We start from the raw sequence: 19378 nt of genomic DNA, 5'->3' as shown, positions 1-19378 counted from the left end.
GCAAACTCAAGGAATCCTAAGACAGATGTCAGTACAAACCCTCAGCTGTTTTTTGTTTGTTTGTTTGTTTGTTTGTTTGTTTGTTTTTAACCTCCCTGGATGGCAGAAACTTGACTAATGCCCTGAGCCCAGGGTTCTCCTCAGATCACATACTCCCTCTGTCCCTGCCCCCAATTCCAGAAATAATGCATACCTATTTATGAAACACAGAAGCTGGGATAAGTGTCATTTCATTCAGGGCCTCTGTTTTCAGATAAAGGAGCAAACCCCGACAGGTTACATAACATCCCCAAGGTTTCCCAGCAAGAAGGGCTGATGCAGGGGTAGGACTCAGGAGCTCTGGTCCAGGCCTTGTCTCTTCCAATAAGCCACCGACACCAACCTACTCGCACTGCCTCATATGTGAACCGAAGCCCTCCCCATGCCTTATTTCCATCTGGTCCTCGCGGCACCCCTGCCTAGGACGGGCATTACTGTCACCATCACAGGGTGGGGAAGCGACGGCGCCAGGATGCCTGCGTGGGTGCCCAACGCTCCCAGAGACCAAAACTGCCCTCATCCCAATCCCTGGGCCCGCAGTCAGTGACAAAAAGACAGGATAAAACTGTGCTGTTACCCAAGGTCATCAGGGAAAACAGGACGATGAGGATTTGGTCACTTTTTTTTGTGGAGAAAACAGAGTTTGCTTATCCTTATCCATCTCAATAGCCAACTCTAATTCCAAAAGGTCTTAATATGCTCTCTTGTCCCTTTTCCAAAGTCATCTCACAATACGTATTTTTAATCTGAAAGGGCTCCAGCACAACAGCACTTCTGTAGGTCACTCGTCGGGCAGCCTGCCAGGAACAAAGAAACCGCTAGCATGGAGCATAAAGTTTGCACACTGAAACAGATACTTTACTCCTACGAAAATCCTTTATCTCTTCACTTAGAGTCTAATGGCTTCTGGTGCATACATAATTCTAATACATAGGTGATCTGGTTTTCTGTTCCACGGAAAACCCAAGAACGAGGAAGGGTGACAGAAGGAACCTCCCAGGGGCAGACAGAGCCTTTAGAAGGAAATGACAGCAAACATGAAGAAGAAGACAGAACGACAAGAAAAGCAAAACACAGTGACTCAAAATCCACAGTATCTGGGGCTAATTAGTGCAGGGGCAAACAGTTCTCTCGAAGTCAGGAGCACCTGAAGGCATCACTGCGTGCCATCTGCGCGACGTAACCGGCAGTCACGGAGAGCACTGCGTCGTCAAGAGAAGGTTAAGCTACCTTCTACAGTCTCTGCTCAAGGAGACAAAGAGCATTCAAGAACTCAAGTACTCCTTGCCCCTTGCACTGTGCCAGGCCCTGGGCTAGACGCAGGAGTACGGAACAAGCCCCGGTGCGAGCTGGGCACCGCACACCGCACGCGGTGGAAAAGACAGCGGTGTCTCGTGTGCCTCAAGGTGCAACAGAACACGAATTAAGATGATGAAAGGTGGGGGCGCCTGAGTGGCACAGCGGTTGAGCGTCTGCCTTCGGCTCAGGGCGTGATCCCGGCGTTATGGGATCGAGCCCCACATCAGGCTCCTCTGCTATGACCCTGCTTCTTCCTCTCCCACTCCCCCTGCTTATGTTCCCTCTCTCCCTGGCTGTCTCTATCTCTGTCGAATAAATAAATAAAATCTTCAAAAAAAAAAAAAAGATGATGAAAGGTGTTTTCCTTTCTCCCCTGCACACCCATGTGCCCCTTCTAGAAGGCGAGCAGGATTGTAAGGCTGGGAGGCCTGATTTCCAGACAGCTCGTGAAAGCAGGCTGAGAGCCAGAGCTGCCTAGGGCTTGGCGAGCAGGGCAGAAGAGAAGGCCACTTCCCCCGGGCTGGACAAAACCTGGGGCCACTGCCCTGGGGCCCAGCTGAGGGACCACTGGGAGCAGCTGAACAGGGAGCTCCATGGCCTGGAGGGAAGTGCCTCTGGGTAAGTCCGGAGTCAGCAGAGTTTACAGCCACGGGGGCACAGGGGTGCCCAGCAGACGCTGAAGGCCGCAGGCCCACCGTGCAGCCGGCTGGCAGGAAGAACCCTGCCACAGGCTGAGCACCAGCCTCCCCCACCCTTTCAGGCTTCCCCACCTGAGCCTGGACTCCGGCTGCCACAGACAGGGGCAGCTCCATTAACTGGGATCGCCTTTTCTGCTGGCCAGGATGGGGAGCGGGGAGCTGTAGCTGGTTTAGAAATATCAGGAAATGTGATCTGACCCCAGAGTGTTGCGGAGTAAAATCCCCACAATTTACAAGTACAATGCATCCTAAGAATAGCCCTGACGGGTTGGGACAAAGTCGTGTTGAAGCACAGGCAACAGAACATGGCTTCCCGGAAGACAGAGGAGCTTCAAAGAGGTGATGACCACCGAGGGTCTTCTAAGATCAATGGGCGGGCACTTTCCATTTTGCAGGGAAACATCCCCTGTAGGGGGGCCTGTCCCTGCCAGATCCCAAGGACAAGTTACGGGCCCAGGGAGCTTTGAGCACAGGCGCCTGGAAGGAGTGCTGGGAAAGGGGGCTACAGACAGGGTCCGAGGCAGAGGGCTCAAATCCCAGGCTCTTCAGGAACCTGAGGCAGGAGGGCCCCAGGGTTTGAGTGCTTTGAAAAGTTCATTCTGAGGACTTATCTGATGGCTGCTCACTGCCAAGGTGTTTGATTGCAAAATCCATTTTCAAATGGCCTGCTCGCCTATGCGAAGCTACAAGGAGTATATATCCGGAGCAGCTGTCCTCCCAAGGTTCCACGTCCCATCCCGCCTCCCAGCTTCCTCAGGCTGCGGCCGCTCCTGCTCCGCACCCACCCAGCCTGCCCCGACCCCTCCTGCCCCCAGAATCCCCACAAATCGCCAGCCACCTGGCCTGCCCACAGCCCACGCTCAGGAGGGTCATTCCTAATTAGAATGAGCAGATTACAACCCTTGTATTTATCCACAGTATGTGGTTAGAATGGATGGTTGAAGCCCACAGTCCCACCGCTGCGGCCTCTGCCCAGCACCCCACACCTGAAGATGTGCCCTTTCGATTCTCCAAGGAGGAAAGAGACAAGGGAGAGAACGCCCTGTCTTCCCCCCCCCACATACCCCCCAATCTAGTCACCTGGCAGGTTATCCCAGGCCCAGCAGGGCCCACGGCAGAGCTGGGGGCCACTGGAAACCCTGCTCTAGTTAAAATACATCTATCCGCAGCATTCAGAAAATAGCTATCTACAGCATTGCTTTCAGCTATAATGGAAAACTGATGGCTTTTATCTCCCCAACTTTATGACTATTGATGGGATAGAGGCTGAGGTTTGATGACCATTTAATAGCCGACCCTGTGCAGTTAGAGGAGCGTCAGAAAGCAATGAAAGCGCCGAGATGATTGTCTGGCAGAGAATTCTCCACTGAGGTCCAGGAAGCAAAACAACCACCCTCCCCAGGCTCCGACAGAAGAAAAAAATCAAAGTCATCATCATTTCTGTTTCTCCCCCCTCCTCTCTGCCATTGACCTCTGGGAGGTTGATCCAAAGGGGAAAGACGAGCGGGGGACGAGAGCAACGTAGGCGTGAGCCCTTATGAAGAAAGGGAAGGCGAGGGGGGCGCTGACGGATGGACACCCCCGCCCCCACCCCTTCTTGCCCAGCCTGTAGTCCACCATGGACTGGCTGGGCTTCTGGCCGGACTACAGGGGCTCCGGACTGTCTGATGGGCTCCCTGGGAAAGAACTGGAAGGAAAGGAAAGGAAGCAGAAGTCTGGTCTAGCCCGTGATCCAACTGGTCTTCGACCTTCTGTCCACGGCCAGAAGCCAAAAGCCATTCCAGGGCTCTGCGAGTGCTCAAGCAGCAACCTTCCCTGACATTCTGCCCCTTCCCAGGTCGGAGGGGATCCGCCCAGTAGCCCCATCACGGCCCACCTTCCTCTCCAGGTTACGAACCAGGGCTCTGTCTGGGGGTGAGGGTGAACACATCACGCCTCTTTTAGGCTTTTTTTAAGATGTATCTATTAGAGAGAGAAAGAGTGCACCCACGTGTGCGTGGGGGGCAGAGGGAGAGGGAGAGAGTCTTAAGCAGACTCTGCTGAGCACGGAGCCTGACTCTGGCTCGATCTCCGGAACCTGAGATCATGACCCAACCTGAAACCAAGAGACGGTGGCTCAAACGCCTGTGCCACACAGGTGCCCCCATCACCACTTTAAACATGGGGGGGGGTACCGGGGCGGCTTCTCTGCGGCATCACAAGCACCTTCACTGGCCTCTTGTTTTCTACAGCAGCCGTGTAAGGTGGGCAGGGCAGGTTTGAATCTGCACACTCTCGTCAATAAGGACCGGAGGCTCAGAAATGTTCCGTGCCCCAAGGGTGGGACCCCAGTCTCTGACTCCCTGTCCAGTGCACCCACTGCCAGGCCAACATGCCTTGCACTGTCTGGGGAGGTTAGACTTGACCTTCTGCCTGGGGTCTGCCACTCCCTAGCTATGTGGCTTTGGGCAGGTAATTTCATTACCTGGACCGAGGCATCTTCATCTATAAATGAAATTTTCTTTCAAGATCTCCTGAAGATCTGTTTCCAAGTGAACTGAACTCCTAGATCCCTGGAGGTCCACCCAGACACATTTCAGGCACAATGTCTTGTTCTTCCCGTAGTTCTCCCATCGTGAATAAGGCTGAGGAACACTAAAGACACAGAAACCAAGGCCCTACCCCTGCCGGTCCCCCTTGTTATACACCATCACACCAGGGTCCTCCAAGCCACCCTTCCTTCGGGCAGCACAGAAGAGAGGAGGGTGCTCAGGCCAGTGGACAGGGACCTCCAGGGCTCTCCCTTCCCACCTTTGGGCCAATTAAGGTGCTTAGGTTGGTTCTCCCTCCGAGGACCCCTCTACCAACCCACCTCCTTAAAGACACAGGCCTTAATTAAAGCAACTAGAATACAAAGGCAGGAACAGGCAGAAGAGGTGGCCCAAGTGCCTCCTCCTCCCCGGAGCTTCTGGGAACATATTCCCAGCAGTGGGGGAAGGAGGACACAGGGGTCCCCCAGACCTGGTCACCTGCCCAGGTTTCTTCCCACCCTGGCTACCTCCTGGGAGATGAGAGCCCACTTCTGCTCCAAGCACAGCTCTACACCTCGGTCCATTAGCAGGGAGAGCTGGCGGCTTAACTGCCCCAGCGGCGGCGGCCCCCAGGTCTTCTGAGCTCACTGGTTACCACTCAGTAGCTACTAGTTGATTTCTCAGGGATTTCCAATCATCCCTGCTGGAACTAGGGGAGGATTAGCAAGCAGCAGGCAATGATCCTTGCTTAGTTTACTTAAAACTCCCCCAGAGAAGCAAAGCACTTAGGAAAACCAAGTGGAGAAAATACACCACTGCCCCAGACCTTCCTTCCAGGCTCAGCCTGCCAGGACTCTCCAGGCCAGGCCTCTCCGATGGGCCCCACAGCCCCTTTCTCTCAACACCACCAGCCAGCTTATTTTTTAATGGTGCCAATACACATACCGATTCCTAAAATTTTCCAGGTTGGGCATCATCTTTCCGTGTTTGGATAGCTGCTAAAGAGGCCTCCGTATATTCGATTCTAAAATTCACTGGCTCCATTACAGACCTCTCCCTGCACACTGCCTCTCAGAAGTTAGAGGAAACAGACCACACTCTCCTTAGTGACCTCTTCCAGCTGAGAGCAACCCAAACCCGCAAAGAGAAACTAGCCACAAGCACACACACCCACTGTGGAGACCCTGCTCCATTCTAGTCCCGTCCTCCCCTCCACCTTGAGGAAGTCCTGAGTCAGGCACCCGAGAGTTCTCTGGGGATCTTGCTGCCTGGTACCCCCTGCCCTCCGAGGGCCTAGAATGTGCTGTCCCCTACCATCCTGCAGGCTTGGACCTGGACACAAGGTACTCCAGTGAGAAGAGTGAATGCACAGGTGTATGAAGAATGAGTGGGGCTTGTCATCCCCAGGGACACAAACCCGTAAGGAAGACCAAACCTCCATCAAAATCCGGGAAACCTGTACGTATGGAGATGGTGACAAAGGCTGAATGTTAACAATATATTTAGAGAAAAAAATAGCTTACAAAACAGCACGTACTGCATGACATCATTTTTGTTAAAATATGTATATGCACATTTGAGAAGTCTGGAAGTGTATTTTCTCCAAAATGTTTGCCATGGCTTATTGGCTTATTTCAGAGTGTTAGACTTGAAGATGATTTCTACTTTCTTTAGTATGCCTATCTTGCCTGAACGATGTGTTATAGTGAGTGCCCATCACTTTTATAATGAGTAAAAATGGTAAAGTGAATTCCATTTTAAAAATGAGGGGAAAAAAAGAAAGATGGAAAGGTGAGGGAAGGGAGTCTCCTAGATCACACCCATTCTCTTCACTGGACCCCAAGAGACAGGAGATCTGTGTCACACCTGCTCAGAAGGAAGTTACAAAACCCATCCAACCTGACACTCATCTGAGGCCTGGTGAGGGCCCTCAAGCCTCTGCTTGGTACCACTGAGGACGGGGAACTCACTCCTAAAAACGCAACCCATCCCAGTTTCCAGCAAGAACACAGTCTAGTACCGGCAAAGGGTAGAACTAGGCCTGGAGCAGTATTAGGATTTAGTATAACTCCTAATCCAGGACCCTTCTCACCCAATTCTGTTTCTTCCTCTAACTAAGCAACAAGTTTGGAAACCCCTGCGTCAGCTGGAATTGGGACCAACAGTGGGAGGCCTGGGAGGGGCGGGGAGCCCCTCTCTGCTCTGTGTCTCCCCAGGGCATCTCAAAGCTCCAACCTCACACACACACACACAGACTCGCACACAGACACGCACACACATGCACGCACACTCTCCCCCCTCCACCTGTGGCACCCTCTGCTCCAAGCAGGACATTTCCCCCTGCCTAGAACAAGCCATGCCCGGTCCTGCTTCTCCCTCCTGTCCCCCTCCCCTGGAAGCCTCTGCCCCCTTGGTGCCTGCCCTCCCTCCCACTCCAGCCACAGGACCCTGACTCCACACCGCCTTCCGTGGCTCTTCGAGCCACAGGTCTCCCCTTCTCTGAATGCCTACGGCAAGCAGTTTCATCCTTACAACATTTAATTAATTGGGGCCTCCTCTTCGTGTTTAATGTTTTCACATGTGTGAGCCTTGTCTCCCCAAATGAGCTTATACGCTCTTTGAAGGAACTAATGTTTACCTCGTGCCTATGTGCCAGGCCCCACGCTCACTGCTCTTGCTGAATTACTTCCCTTAATCCCATAATCTTGATCCCAAGGCCCGGTCTCTCTCCAGAACTCCCACATACACCAACACTTCACTGGATTTCCACTTGCTTCCAGCAACAGGTCTGAAACCCTGACATCTTTCTTCTGTGCCTAGACCTCCACCTCTTCCTCTCGACTCTCAGGTGATGGCTTCAGCAGTCAGCAGACCACCAGGCCAGAGACCATGGCATCAATCTGGACTCCCCCCCCCAGTCCCAATCCTGTAAGTCCCCCGGAAGTGACCTCTGAAGGTCTCCAAAGTGTGTCTCTGACCCGGCCCCTCTGCACTAGCCCTCTGCCTCCGCCTGACCTCAGGCCCCATCGCAATGCGGTCCCGGCGGGGCCCTCTGTCTCCAGCCTCACTCTCCCCAGACCAATGTGTATACAGCAGCACAAGAAATCCTCCCAAAACACCGACAGGATCATGTCATTCTCTTGCTTAAAAGACTTCATGATTTCCCACTGTCTTCTGGAGGAAATCAAACTGGTTCTCCCGCGTTTGCATCGGGCCCCACGTAACAACACACACATTCCCTCTGTGAGGACCAGACGCCGCCTCCTTGTGTGGGCCTACTCCCCCCTCGAACTCAGCTCAGATAGCCCCCGAAGCTGCCTTCTGCCACGGCCCCCGGCAGTGGGCCTCGGTGGGGAAGGCCTGGGGTCTACCTAAGCATCCCGGGCTCAGCACCCACCGGAGTCCCATCAGACGGTGACCACGCTTCAGTGTGGCATCATTACGTTACTGCCCTTGTTCTGACAGGGAACACAGAGGCTCCACGATGTTAAAGAAGCCGCCCGAGCTCACACAACTGCCAGGGTGGGGATCTGAAGCCCGGACTGGGACTCCAGCCGCTTCATTCCGCCCTATGAAGAATACATCTGGGGAGTCTTTGCTTGAGCGAGTCACCGTGCTCAGAGAGCCCCCGCCATGGGCTGAGTGGTGGAGAAGTCACACGCCGGAAGGACCCCTGCCGGACTAAAGCAAGGTGCCCTGGGCAAGGCGGGCTGTGAACAGCTACCCCCAATTCCCTACTGCTCCATACTGAAGACTGAGTACCCCACTCTTCATGCACAACTCAGCGTCCTGCTTCTACTCTAGGTGAGGGCACCAGTGCTCATGTGCTTCCTCACCTCAGAGACCCTGGCATAACAGGGCCGCCCACATGAGGGCTGTAAGTCTTCCACAAGAGCCTCCAAATGGGCCCTGAGGGGTCAGCCAGCTCCAGGACACCAGGAAGAAGGGGAACAGGGCTGCCTCCCCACTGTGGATACCACCCCAAGAGGACAAAGAACAAATCCTGGCTGACCATGGGAAAAGTCACGTCCCACCCCCTGAACACCACGGAGAGGAATGCCAGTGCAGGTAGCCCGGGGGGCACCTCTCAAACACTCCTCAGTGTTGTAGTGTGTGGCTCTCTGCTGCAGAAAGCTGAAAAAGCAAGGCTCCTTGGGCTGCCCCAGGCTGTCTTCTCTGGGAGGGTGCATCGTGTAGGTTGACCAGAAGAGCATGGGGCTTAAAGAAAGGTCTCTTCTCACATTTTAAGGACCCTTTTGGTCATAGCTAGAAAAGCTGAGTCAGTGGCAGCCATGTCACAGCCCTCAGAGCCCAGGGAGGACACGGAAGGCGGTGATGTTCAGGGCTCTACTCATACTGCAGTGTATGGGTCACCATCAGAGATCGTCAGGAAAATGGGGCCCACACCATGGGCTCTCCCCAGGGCTGAGCAGCCTCAGAATCACAGACTCCCCCTGGCCAAGGGTGTGGCCCCAGGCCCTGCAGAGCGCCATGGTGGAGCGCCTGAGAGTACCCATGGGGGCGGTGACCCCCACCCTACACTTCTCAAAGCCAAGCCAGTGGATACGTTCCCCTTGGCCATTTCTCCACTGAACAGATGAACAACTTCTCCATGCTGCACGTGCTTCCTTTCCTTGAGGACCTTTCCAGGAAGCTCTGTCCAACCAACCGACAAACTTCTTTAGCTCTGATCAGGCTTCCGCAATCACCTCTTCAGCCAAACTGCTGGAAGAAGTCACCAGTGCCTTCCACTTTCCCAAATCCAATGATTAGCTGTGTGTCCTCATCTTTCTGGACCTTTCAACAGCATCTGGTACAGCTGTCCACTCCCTCTTTCTCAAAAGTCTCCTCCTGACACCATAATACCACCACCAACACTTTACCAGGCCCTTAAAGGTGACAGGCACATTCTCAATGCCTCTGCTCAGGCCAGCCTCTCCCTGGGAGACCCTGCCCATTGCCCTCGCCTTGAATACCAGAAATATGCTAATGACCCCCAGAATTTATAACCCCCGTCAAGCTCCAGATAGGAATGGCTCAAAGGCATCTCAAAATTAACATGCCCGAAATGGAATCCCTGATTTATCTTCCTGTCCAAGCCTTCACCATCTCAGAAAATGGCACGATCACACAGCAAGCTGCTGAAGCCAGAAGGCAGCAGGTTATCCTTGAATTCCTTCATCTCCTCACTCTCACATCAAGGTATATCATTTCCATCTCCAAAATATCTCACACTTGCCCACTTATCTCCCTGCACACGGCCACCCCCTGGCCTGAGCGGCCAGCACCTCTGGTCTGTGATACTAGATACTATATACCTCTTCCCGGGCTCTATGAGGCCATTCTTGCCTCTTTCCTTGGCTCCCCACACAGTAGCCCAAGTAATCTTTTCATATCATGATTTTAATAATGTCACTAGTTGGCTTCAAAGCTTCTTTCTAATTGTGCTCAGAAAAAAATCCAAATTCCTTGTTAAAAAACGAATATGTCACGGGGATGTAACGTACAGCATGGGGAACAGTCAATAATGTTGTAATAACTTTGGTGACAGAGGGTGACTACACTTACCGCAGTGAACGCTGCGTAATAGATAAATTGTCAAATCACGGTCGCGTACCTGAAGCTACTGTAACACTGTATGTCAACTATGCTTCAATCTACAACAAAATCCAAACTCCCTGCTGTGGCCTGCAAGGCCCTGTGTGACCCGGCCCCGCCTCCCGGCTCCCATCTGCCCCTGTTCCTCTCTCCCGGGTCCCCTCAGCTCTAGCCACGCCGGCCTCCTTTCGTTTCTCCAGCAAGGCCAAGCTCCCTCCCCCTCCAGACTTCTACACATGCTATTCCCTCTGTGTGAAGTGTTCTCTCCCATCTGTCTTACCTCTGGCTGCTTCGTGCTTCAGGTCTCAGCTTAAATGTCATCTCCTCAGATAAACTTTTCCTGACCCAGTCCAAGTAGCACCCCCCTTCCTTCCCAATGATCCTCTATTTCTATGTCCTGCTCATTTTGCAAATGTTTGCTCCTATCTCTGCCATCAGGCTATACGCTCCAGGGAGACAGGGACCATCTTGACTATGTTCTCCAGTAAGTACCTAGTGTCTAGCACAGCGCCTGGCCCCCAGTAAATATTTGTTAAATAAACAAGTCAACACAATGGTAATAATAAGAATATAAAAAACCAGAGACCTCACTGGGAAGATAAAGTATTAAAGGAAAGTCATGTGATCGGTGCCATATGAAGGATAGAGATAAGTTCTAGAAAGCTTCAGTAGAAGACAGAGCCAGGACATGAGGACGAAACAGGCTGTGAATGTAGGGTAAGTCTTCATGCCATAGACTGAACGTTCATGTCCCTCCAAACTGATGTGTTAAAATCCTGATCCCAGTATGACGGTATTTGGAGGTGATTGGGTCATGAGGGTAGAACCCCCAGGATAGAATAAGTGCCTTTATATGAAAAGGAAGAACACCACATCTCTCTCATGAGGACATAAGCCCAAAGAGGGCCCTCTCCAAGAACCTAACCATGCTGGCACCCTGATCTCAGACTACTAGCCTCCAGAACCGTGAGAAAGAGCTGTGTGTTGTGTCAGCCCCCCCAGGCTATCGTATTCCGTTCTCGCAGCAGTAGGACTAAGACACTAACTAGCAAAGCAGGAGAGCACCTGCGTCAGTGAGTGCAAGTGGAAATAACCAAGGCACCCAGTGAACAGTGCAAGATGCAGGCAGCCAAAAGTGTGCCCTGGTCCTGTGTCAGCAAACACACAACTGGAGGTGATGCCTCTGGAATGACCAAACCTTACTGACTTGAAAGGATTCTCCCTGCATAGTGGCATCTCCCCCGAATGGGTCATTCCTTCTTCTGATCATCCACTAATGCAGGGGTTCCGTGCAGGACTCAAGAGGGAGCCTCAGCTAGACAAGGGGTGTGCCACCACATCTCTGTGGGCTGTGAGCCTTATGCAGGCCAGATGCCCAGACAGCAAGCCTGGATGGTAAAGGTGAAAGGCACTCTTTGCCCAGCCATGCTAATACCCCTGCCGTGGGCAGAGCCGGCAGACGTAAACTAGATGTGCAGGTGGCAGCCTCCTGCCCTATTTATTTTCCCAGACCCTTCAGCAAAATAATGTTCAACATTCCAGCTGGGTCTCAAGGCACCACAGGAAATTCCAAGAGGAGTCATTCGAGCATCTTTGGCCCACAGCTCAAGGGCAAGGAGGACCTCTACTGAGGCCAGCCGCAGGAGCCAGCATGGGGTCCCCGGTGGGAAGACGGGTTTCGGGGTCTCCGGCAAGGCTGAAGATCCCATAATGCTGCCCACATGAAGAGTCTCCCTCCACTGGCAAGAAAGACGGTGACTTGTGTACTCCAGGGCACTCCTGGGCACAGCTTTGCTCTGGGGAAAGACCGGAATTTTTGGCTCTTAGCTCTGCTCAAGACCCGGCAGGCCCCTAAGCCAGGTTCATGTGTGTGTGGCTCCTTTCCACAAGGGCTGCTCTCAGTGTTACCAAAGTGGCCCAGGAAAGACCTGGCAGGTAGCAGAGCAGAAGTGTGATGGCAAGAGAACCTGAGAGCAAATGCAATCATGTAGTTTCTCGGGGCAGAGGCAATAAACGCAGTGTGCCGCACGGACCCGTAAGCACCCTGAGGGCAAGGCCGTCCACCTACCTCACTACTCTCTAGTCCCAGTACGAGACCTGGCCCTCTGTAGGGGATCAACAGATAGCTGTCAAATGAACAAAGGAATGTCCCTAAGCCCCACGTTCCTCCTGCTCCGGGTGACCCACTGGGCCCAGGAGCACTGGCTAGAGTCCATCAGGCACCCATTCTGCCTCCCCCCCAATGCCTATGGCAGGCCTCCTCAGTCGATCACCCACAATCCTCCAGGCAGCCCATCCAAGTCGGCCACCTAGAGAAGGCAGAGGCTCTTAAGCTTTGAGAGGTCAAGAAACCCTTTGAAGATCTAATGAAAGCAACGCATTTCTCTCTGGAACATACACACGAGACTTTGTATGTGATTTCAAGATATTCAAGACCCTCTCCTTTGAAAGAAGTGAAGGCTTGGAAGCCCCAGAGCCCACACACCCCCTGCAAATAATCATTTGCTGCTGTTTGGAGATAACCCACTAAAAACATCAGTCAACAGATTCTACGAAGAGTCCAAAGGACCCTGAGGGACCACTCCAGGGAGCCAAGAATCAAATCTGGACCTGTCCATATACACTGCCTACAGACACCAGACATGCCCCAAGCTAAGCAAGAAGGCAAGCTTGCCGAAGGGACTCCTCCCCGCTCCCTGTGCACAGCCTTGATGGAGGGGACCCCAACCCCTTGGCCTTCCCAGCAGTCCTCCTGGAAAAGGACAGTGGCCACCACATGAAGAGACCCAGGCAGCCAGGGTAGCCCCAGGCCGGAATCTATTTATACACATCCTCATCACCCAGAGGTTAAATTACAGCCCAGGACATGGCAAGGGGCCAACACTGAGTTATTTATGTCCTCTCAGTAGACCAAGAGGAACAGGGCATTTCAGAGAGCCTCTTCCAAACAAGGCCTGAAAGGCACACAGCTTACGGGACAACAGAGTCATCTTCCCACAACTTCCCAGTCACACACACCCCACTCCCATGCACATACACACAATCCTCACCAACCTTACGAGTGTAAGCAGAGAGGAGAAATCAAAAGATGGTGTTTAAAGAAAAAAAAAAAGTAGGTCATGGCCCATTGCAGGGCTGGGGTGAGAGAATTGAGCCAAATTCCATGGATTCATTCCAAGAGATTCTCCAGGCTTTCCAGACTCCGTATCAGAAGACTTTAAAGGGAAAAGCCTCTCCTGGTCTTAAGTTTACGGCCCTAAAGGTTCGTGGGATATGAACCAGACAAAGGCTAGAGACAGAATGCGCAACTTCTGGGCCAGTTGGAACCTTGGCTAGCGTAGGAAGCTTCCATGCTGATCCTGGTCCAAATTGCCAGGGGAGGACCCAGACGTGTTTCCCATTACCCCCCGCCCTGCAAGGAGATGTCCTGTTTAACCAAAGGCTTCTTTAAACGCTAGCACCTTGTGCTTAGTGACATTTCACAAGACAGCACAGCAGAGCCTGTTAACTATCACACTGGGGATGGGCAAGGCCTGCCTCTGGGTTTGCCCCAAAGCAGACTAACAGGCTTGCTTTAGTGTAGAGCCAGGCGAGGTGGGCTCTGGAGGGGCTGCACCCCAGGAACGCTGGGCCAAGATTCACTCAGGGAGAAGCATGGCTGGGCCTGCTCCCCACCCCGCCCCCGCCCCCACCCCCACCCCCGTTTTCCTTCGCAGCAAAGCGAAGAGGGCAGGCAGGCTTGGCAAAGCGAGGACTGGGTGCTATAGCACTGGAGCACGGGGCAGGCTCTGAGAGACGCCGCAGGCGAGGGCCTCATCCTAAAAGAGCCAGCTCAGAGACGCTGAGCCCATGACCCCCATCAAAGCCAGCTTTGTCCATTGAAGCATCCAGGAAAGGAAGGCTTGGGGTCTCCACTTCCTGATCCAAACACCCCAGCACTGGGCTCTCCCATTTCACAGTAAAGACTGCCACCTGTGGTGCCCACCCTAAAGGACAGATACCTAAAAGGATCCAGTGCTAGCAAGGGAAGGGAGGGCACTCCTTCCTGGGCATGGTGGAGAATGAAGCTTGGGCTGCCTCTTCTCTACACACCCCCTCCAGCCACCCGTCCCCTCCTGGGCTCCTCGTGGACATGGAGGAAGGGCCCATGGGTCAGTAAGTCAGGCTTGCAGGAGCATAAGAAACAATCACCCTCCACTCACTCACTCAGTCACACGGATTCCCACACTCCCTCACACATACACACTGTACACATACAGTTTCCCACACCCTCACGCTCATACTCTCACGCACACACACCCCTCCCATGTACACACACACATACACACACATACACACCATGAGGCACCATGTCTCAGTCACTCCGTCCCTCAGGAACCCCCTTCTCTGGATTTGGCCCACTCTGTCCTGGCTGTCTGTCCACCTCCGAGCCTCCTTGTCACAAGCCCCCCTTTCTCTGCCCCTCCCTGAAGAACTGGTGTTTCCAGCAGAGTTCTGCCCCACTATCCACACCAACAGCTTCTCCTAGCACCAAAATACTGGGGATGCCCACATCTGCAGGCGTCTCCAGCCTAGACTCCCTCTTGGGCTCCACCAACCCACCCTGCACCATTCCACTCACTGCTGGCGCTTTAATCACCAACGAGGAGCCCAACAACTCCCAAACCCACTTCTCCACTTCAGCCCCTTTACTGGGCATGCCCCCAGACATGGTCAAGGGGATGGCAATGGCCCTTCAGGCACTGGAAATGCTGCACATCCAAACCCCCCCACACACACTGAACGGCTCCTTCGTCCCCTAATTACTTCACTAGGACACACAGCGGTGCATTTATCCATTCAAGTGATGTTTGTGGAGTGCTCGCCATGTGCCAGGCTCTGTGTAGGACGAGGCGTGGCGTAAACAAACAGAAATGACTTCTGCCTCCAGGGAACGAACTTTCAACCAATTGCCCAGTCCTGTCAAGTCTACTTACCAATCATATCTGAAACGATATACTTCTCTCCACTCCTACAGCTGCCGTCTTAAGCCAGGCCAGTACGCTACCCTGGAAAGCCGCAGGATAGATGGATCCCAGCTCCGCAATGTATGAGCTGTGCGACCTTAGGCAAACTACCTTCTGTACCTCAATCTCCTCATTTGGCAGATAAAAATGATAATAGTTACATACCTCGTAGCTTTGCTGTGAGAATTAAATCAGATAAACCACATAATAAACTAGCATCCTGCACACAGCAAGCAATCTCCGAATATCTGCTCTACTGTGACTTCTGTCTCTCCAGCAGCCCCATCTGTGGCCTCCCCACCTCACAGCCCTCACCACGTGCACCCACCATCCGCAGCGCCCCATAAGGCCAGGTTCTCTCCTACCCTCCCCATTGCATACCCTTTCCAGCTGACAACATTCCCTGGCTTTCTCCTTCTCATTTTTCATGGTTCAGCTCAAGGCACCTTTCGCTGGACCCCCAGGCTGAGGCAGATGCCCCTCCCCCATGCTGCCTCATCTGAGAGCCCACATCCCTCATCCCCCTGCCCTGGGATCGCTGCCTTGTCTGGCTCCCCTTCTGGACTGTCTGTTCCTCTCAGAGCGCAATGCTCACCTCTGCACACCCTTAGAACCGAGTGCTGGGTGCAACATGGGCTAGATAAGTGCTTCACAAAAAAACAGAGAAGACAGAAGAACGGTAAGGACGCACATTTCAACTCACTGTAATGACAACCCAAAAAGCCTTCCTAATAATTAGGCTACGCTTACTAAGCATTTCCTCTAAGCCAGGCTCTATGCTAAGCTTCGAGCACACATCACATCAGGATCCTCATGATAACCCCGGATGTGGGCATTTTAACTCCTGTTTACACGTGAAGGAATGTGACTCAAGAAATCTTTACAACTTGCTCCAAGTCACACAGCTAGTGAGCAGAAAAGTCAAACCCAGGCAGTCCGACTCCGACCGGCACTCCACCCGAGCATCCGCCTGGCTCAGCCAGCAGTGGGGAGGGCTCTACCTCCGTGATTTACCCGAGACATGAGGGTACGGCTTCCTCAAGGTGGCGGCTTCCTTCAGACGGGGACCGAATTCACTGAAGGTCCCTCCTTAGTCCAGACTCTAGGGGTCTAGGATTTGAAACTCTATGCTCCTTGGCTTGCTCACCTTGGTTTCCCGGCGCTATGCACGAGCCGAGCTCGGAGTAGGCAGACAAACCTTACCCCTGCGCCGAATGAATGAATGAGTGAATGAATGCACGACGTGGGCGGCAGCCGGGTCTGCGCATGCCTGAGCCCCCCTCTGCGGGAGCTGCGGCGCCGCGCTTACCGGCACAGGTGGTCGGTCCGGCACACGCCGCGCAGGTCCAGGCAGTTGGGCTTCTCCTTGTCCTCGTAGGAGCAGCTGGGCAGGATGGTCTGGCGGCGGCGCTCGGCGCACGCCTGGTCTTGGCAGGAGCAGAAGAGCATGCGGTAGGTGTACTCGCTGGGCACGCGGTCGAAGAACTGGCGCAGGGCCTTGTGGCACTTGCGGCGGTTGCAGCGCTCGGCCGGCGAGATCTCGCGGTTGCAGATGGAGATGTAGGAGGAGCGCAGCTTCTTGCAGTTGTCGTTCAGGTTGCAGGCCTTGGCGGCGTCCAGGCAGTGGTTGCTCTTGGCGCTGACCGCCGGGTCTGCCCCTGTCCCTGGAGGGCAAGGAGACAGCCGGTCACAGGCCTGCACAGCTGGGAAGACCACAGCCTCCCTGGGGACGCCTCCCAGCATTCATGATGCCCTTTGCCTCCGTTTCCTCACCTGTGAAGTGGGGACGCCTAACAGGCAGCTAGGATTAAACGAGTGTATAACCAGGTCCACGAGGACAGTGCCTCGCACAGAGCAAACTGGACCTGTGGGGAGCTCTGATGATGACTGTTAATTCAGTCCTGTTTAAAATTCATCACAACCAAAATGGCAAGCAGCTAGGTGTTCGTACACCTGTTCCCAAACGTGGGTAACGGGAAATAAAATGACTGGCTCGAGATCATACAGCTGAGTGGCAGCTGAGGCAGTCAGGGCCCCCAGGCCCCTGAGCACCCAGCCAGCAGCACACTTGAGCAGGCTTCTGGTCAAGGGTCCTGCTGGCATTTAGGGAGGGACCATTCTCCTCATGGGACCTTCAGCAGCCGGAGTACAAACAGCACCACTACCACCACCCTCGCCCCCACCACAGTCGGACCGCTGAAGCTGTCCTACGCATTTCAGAGTGCCCCAAGGCAGGGGTGCTGCAGCGGCTAGTCAGTCCGGAGAACCACTAGAAAGGACCGGTGCAGGTGGGAGCCCGGCGGTATGCGGCAGAGGCTGATGGCCAGCCTCGGACTCTAACAGGGCTGAGCACGTAACCAGCTGAAGGGTAGATGTGCCGGATATGGTGACTTTGACTTTGGCGTTAGTGCCATGCCTTTGAGTTTTGCATCGCTGCCCATGGAGTGGAATGTCTTGGACACGAAGCAGGGTTCTCAGGGATTGTCGGGTTCCCTTTGTGGTGGCTACCCCATCCCACAGGTCTCAGCTCTTCTAACGACCACCTGACCCTCCACTGCCAGCGAGCCCCCACCTACAGAGTGCCTCTTGTCCATGCTGCTGAGACAGAGGAGGGAGGCAGGAACCCAGTGTGCACCTGCCCCCCTGACACATACTGGTGAGTGCCAGATGGGAGATCACCTAACCCTACCTCTCGATTTTACAGATGAGGAAACCGAGGAGCTAGGTGGGCAAGCGTTTGCCCAGGTCACCCAGCGCACTGGTAGTAACCCAGAGCACGGACCCAGTAGTGCCAGCACTGGGCACACCATCGGCTTAGCTTTTAGGACAAATGAGCCACAGCCTTTTCATTCATTCTTCATCCACCCAGTAAATGCTTGCTGATATTTGGTGAGGACTACCCACGTCACGCAAGGTCCTGGAAGGTGTTGGGAATGACGTGGGCTGAGGGAGGCTGACACCATGCCCCCCTCCCGTGGCCAGCACAAGGGCCTAAGCATTTCCAGCACTGTTCCTGGTGTTTGGGTCTCTGGGTCACTAAAGATCTATCAGACCCCAGCTCCGCACAGCCCTCTCTGCTAGATGCTATGTCAGATACAGATGTGTAAGAGTTGGTCCCAATTCTCGAAGAGCTCACAAATCTAGCTAGGAAATCAAGAGACAGAATAGCATAGCAATTAAGACTGGGTGTTCTAGAACTGAGCCATCCGCATTAGACACAGCCCTGCTGTGTGGCTTTGGACAAGGGACTGAATCTTCCTTTGCCTCAGTTTCCCCACCTGCAAAATAGTACCTCCCACACAGCATTGTTGTGAGCATGAAAGAGATCGCGCACTTTTTTCTCTCTCCTGCGTGATAACTACCCTGTCTACGAGATCATCCCCATCAGCTGTTACACCACCCATCTTTAAGGAAAAAAAGCCTCCTCATGACCATACACCCACTGTTAAGGTACCACCCTATTTTTCTGCTTCCTTGAAAGCAAAACCCCTCAAAGGAGATGTCCCTACTAACAGTCTCTTTCTTCCTTCCTGGTGTCACCTGGACCCACTGCAGCCTGGTGGGATGGGGTAGCCACCCCTCTTACCAGTGGTCAGGGATCCTGGGGCTTCCTCATCCTCAGCCCATCAGGACACTGGACACAGCCAGTGGCCCCCTCTGGCCCCCTTTCCTCATGCCCTTCCCCTCTCCGCTGGTCTTCCTGCGGCCACCCTGCACTCGCCTGAGCAGCCTTCCGCCTTCTTCTCCGGGGCTCAGCCCCCTCTTCTCTCTGTGCATCCACTCCCCGGGGCTCTCATGGCTTGTCTCCACCCAGACCTCCCCTTAACCCCAGATTCATACGTCCAACTGCCTGCTTGCCCACTCTACCTGAAAGGCTGACACCCACATCTCAAACTTAACCAAATCCACATGTTCCCCGCAAGGCTGTTCCCCAGCCCCAGTCCTCCTCATCCCTCTGAAAACAACTTAGCCTCCCAGTAGCTCAGGCCAAAAATCTTGGTACTTCCGTAACTCCTCTCGCACTCACATACCATATCAGAAAAAACAGGCAGTTCCACCTCCGAACTGTATGCAGAATCCAACCAGTTCTCACCACCACCACTGTTCCCACCACGGTCCAAGCCATCGTCACCACATGCTGCCAGGAGCCTGGGTTCCTAGTCTCCCTGCTCTGTCCTGGCGCCCACCCCACCCCCTGCCTCAAAAAAATCCTCTCATCACAGCTGGA

The 19378-nt window shown here is 53.8% G+C and overlaps 1 protein-coding gene across 1 annotated transcript in view; it reads right to left on the bottom strand.

Annotated features, from left to right (window-relative positions):
• Positions 1-19378, bottom strand: part of GFRA2 (GDNF family receptor alpha 2) — an 84688-nt gene that overhangs the window by 36172 nt on the left and 29138 nt on the right. The window contains exon 4 of the mRNA XM_026519064.4: positions 16460-16814. Coding sequence (XP_026374849.1) covers positions 16460-16814 — 355 coding nt within the window. The remainder of the gene's footprint in view (positions 1-16459; positions 16815-19378) is intronic.

The sequence above is a fragment of the Ursus arctos genome, unplaced genomic scaffold, assembly GCF_023065955.2.
Source record: "Ursus arctos isolate Adak ecotype North America unplaced genomic scaffold, UrsArc2.0 scaffold_11, whole genome shotgun sequence".
Lineage (NCBI taxonomy): Eukaryota > Metazoa > Chordata > Mammalia > Carnivora > Ursidae > Ursus > Ursus arctos.
The sequence above is the reverse complement of the archived record's forward strand: the minus strand, read 5'-3'. Positions and strand labels throughout refer to the sequence as shown.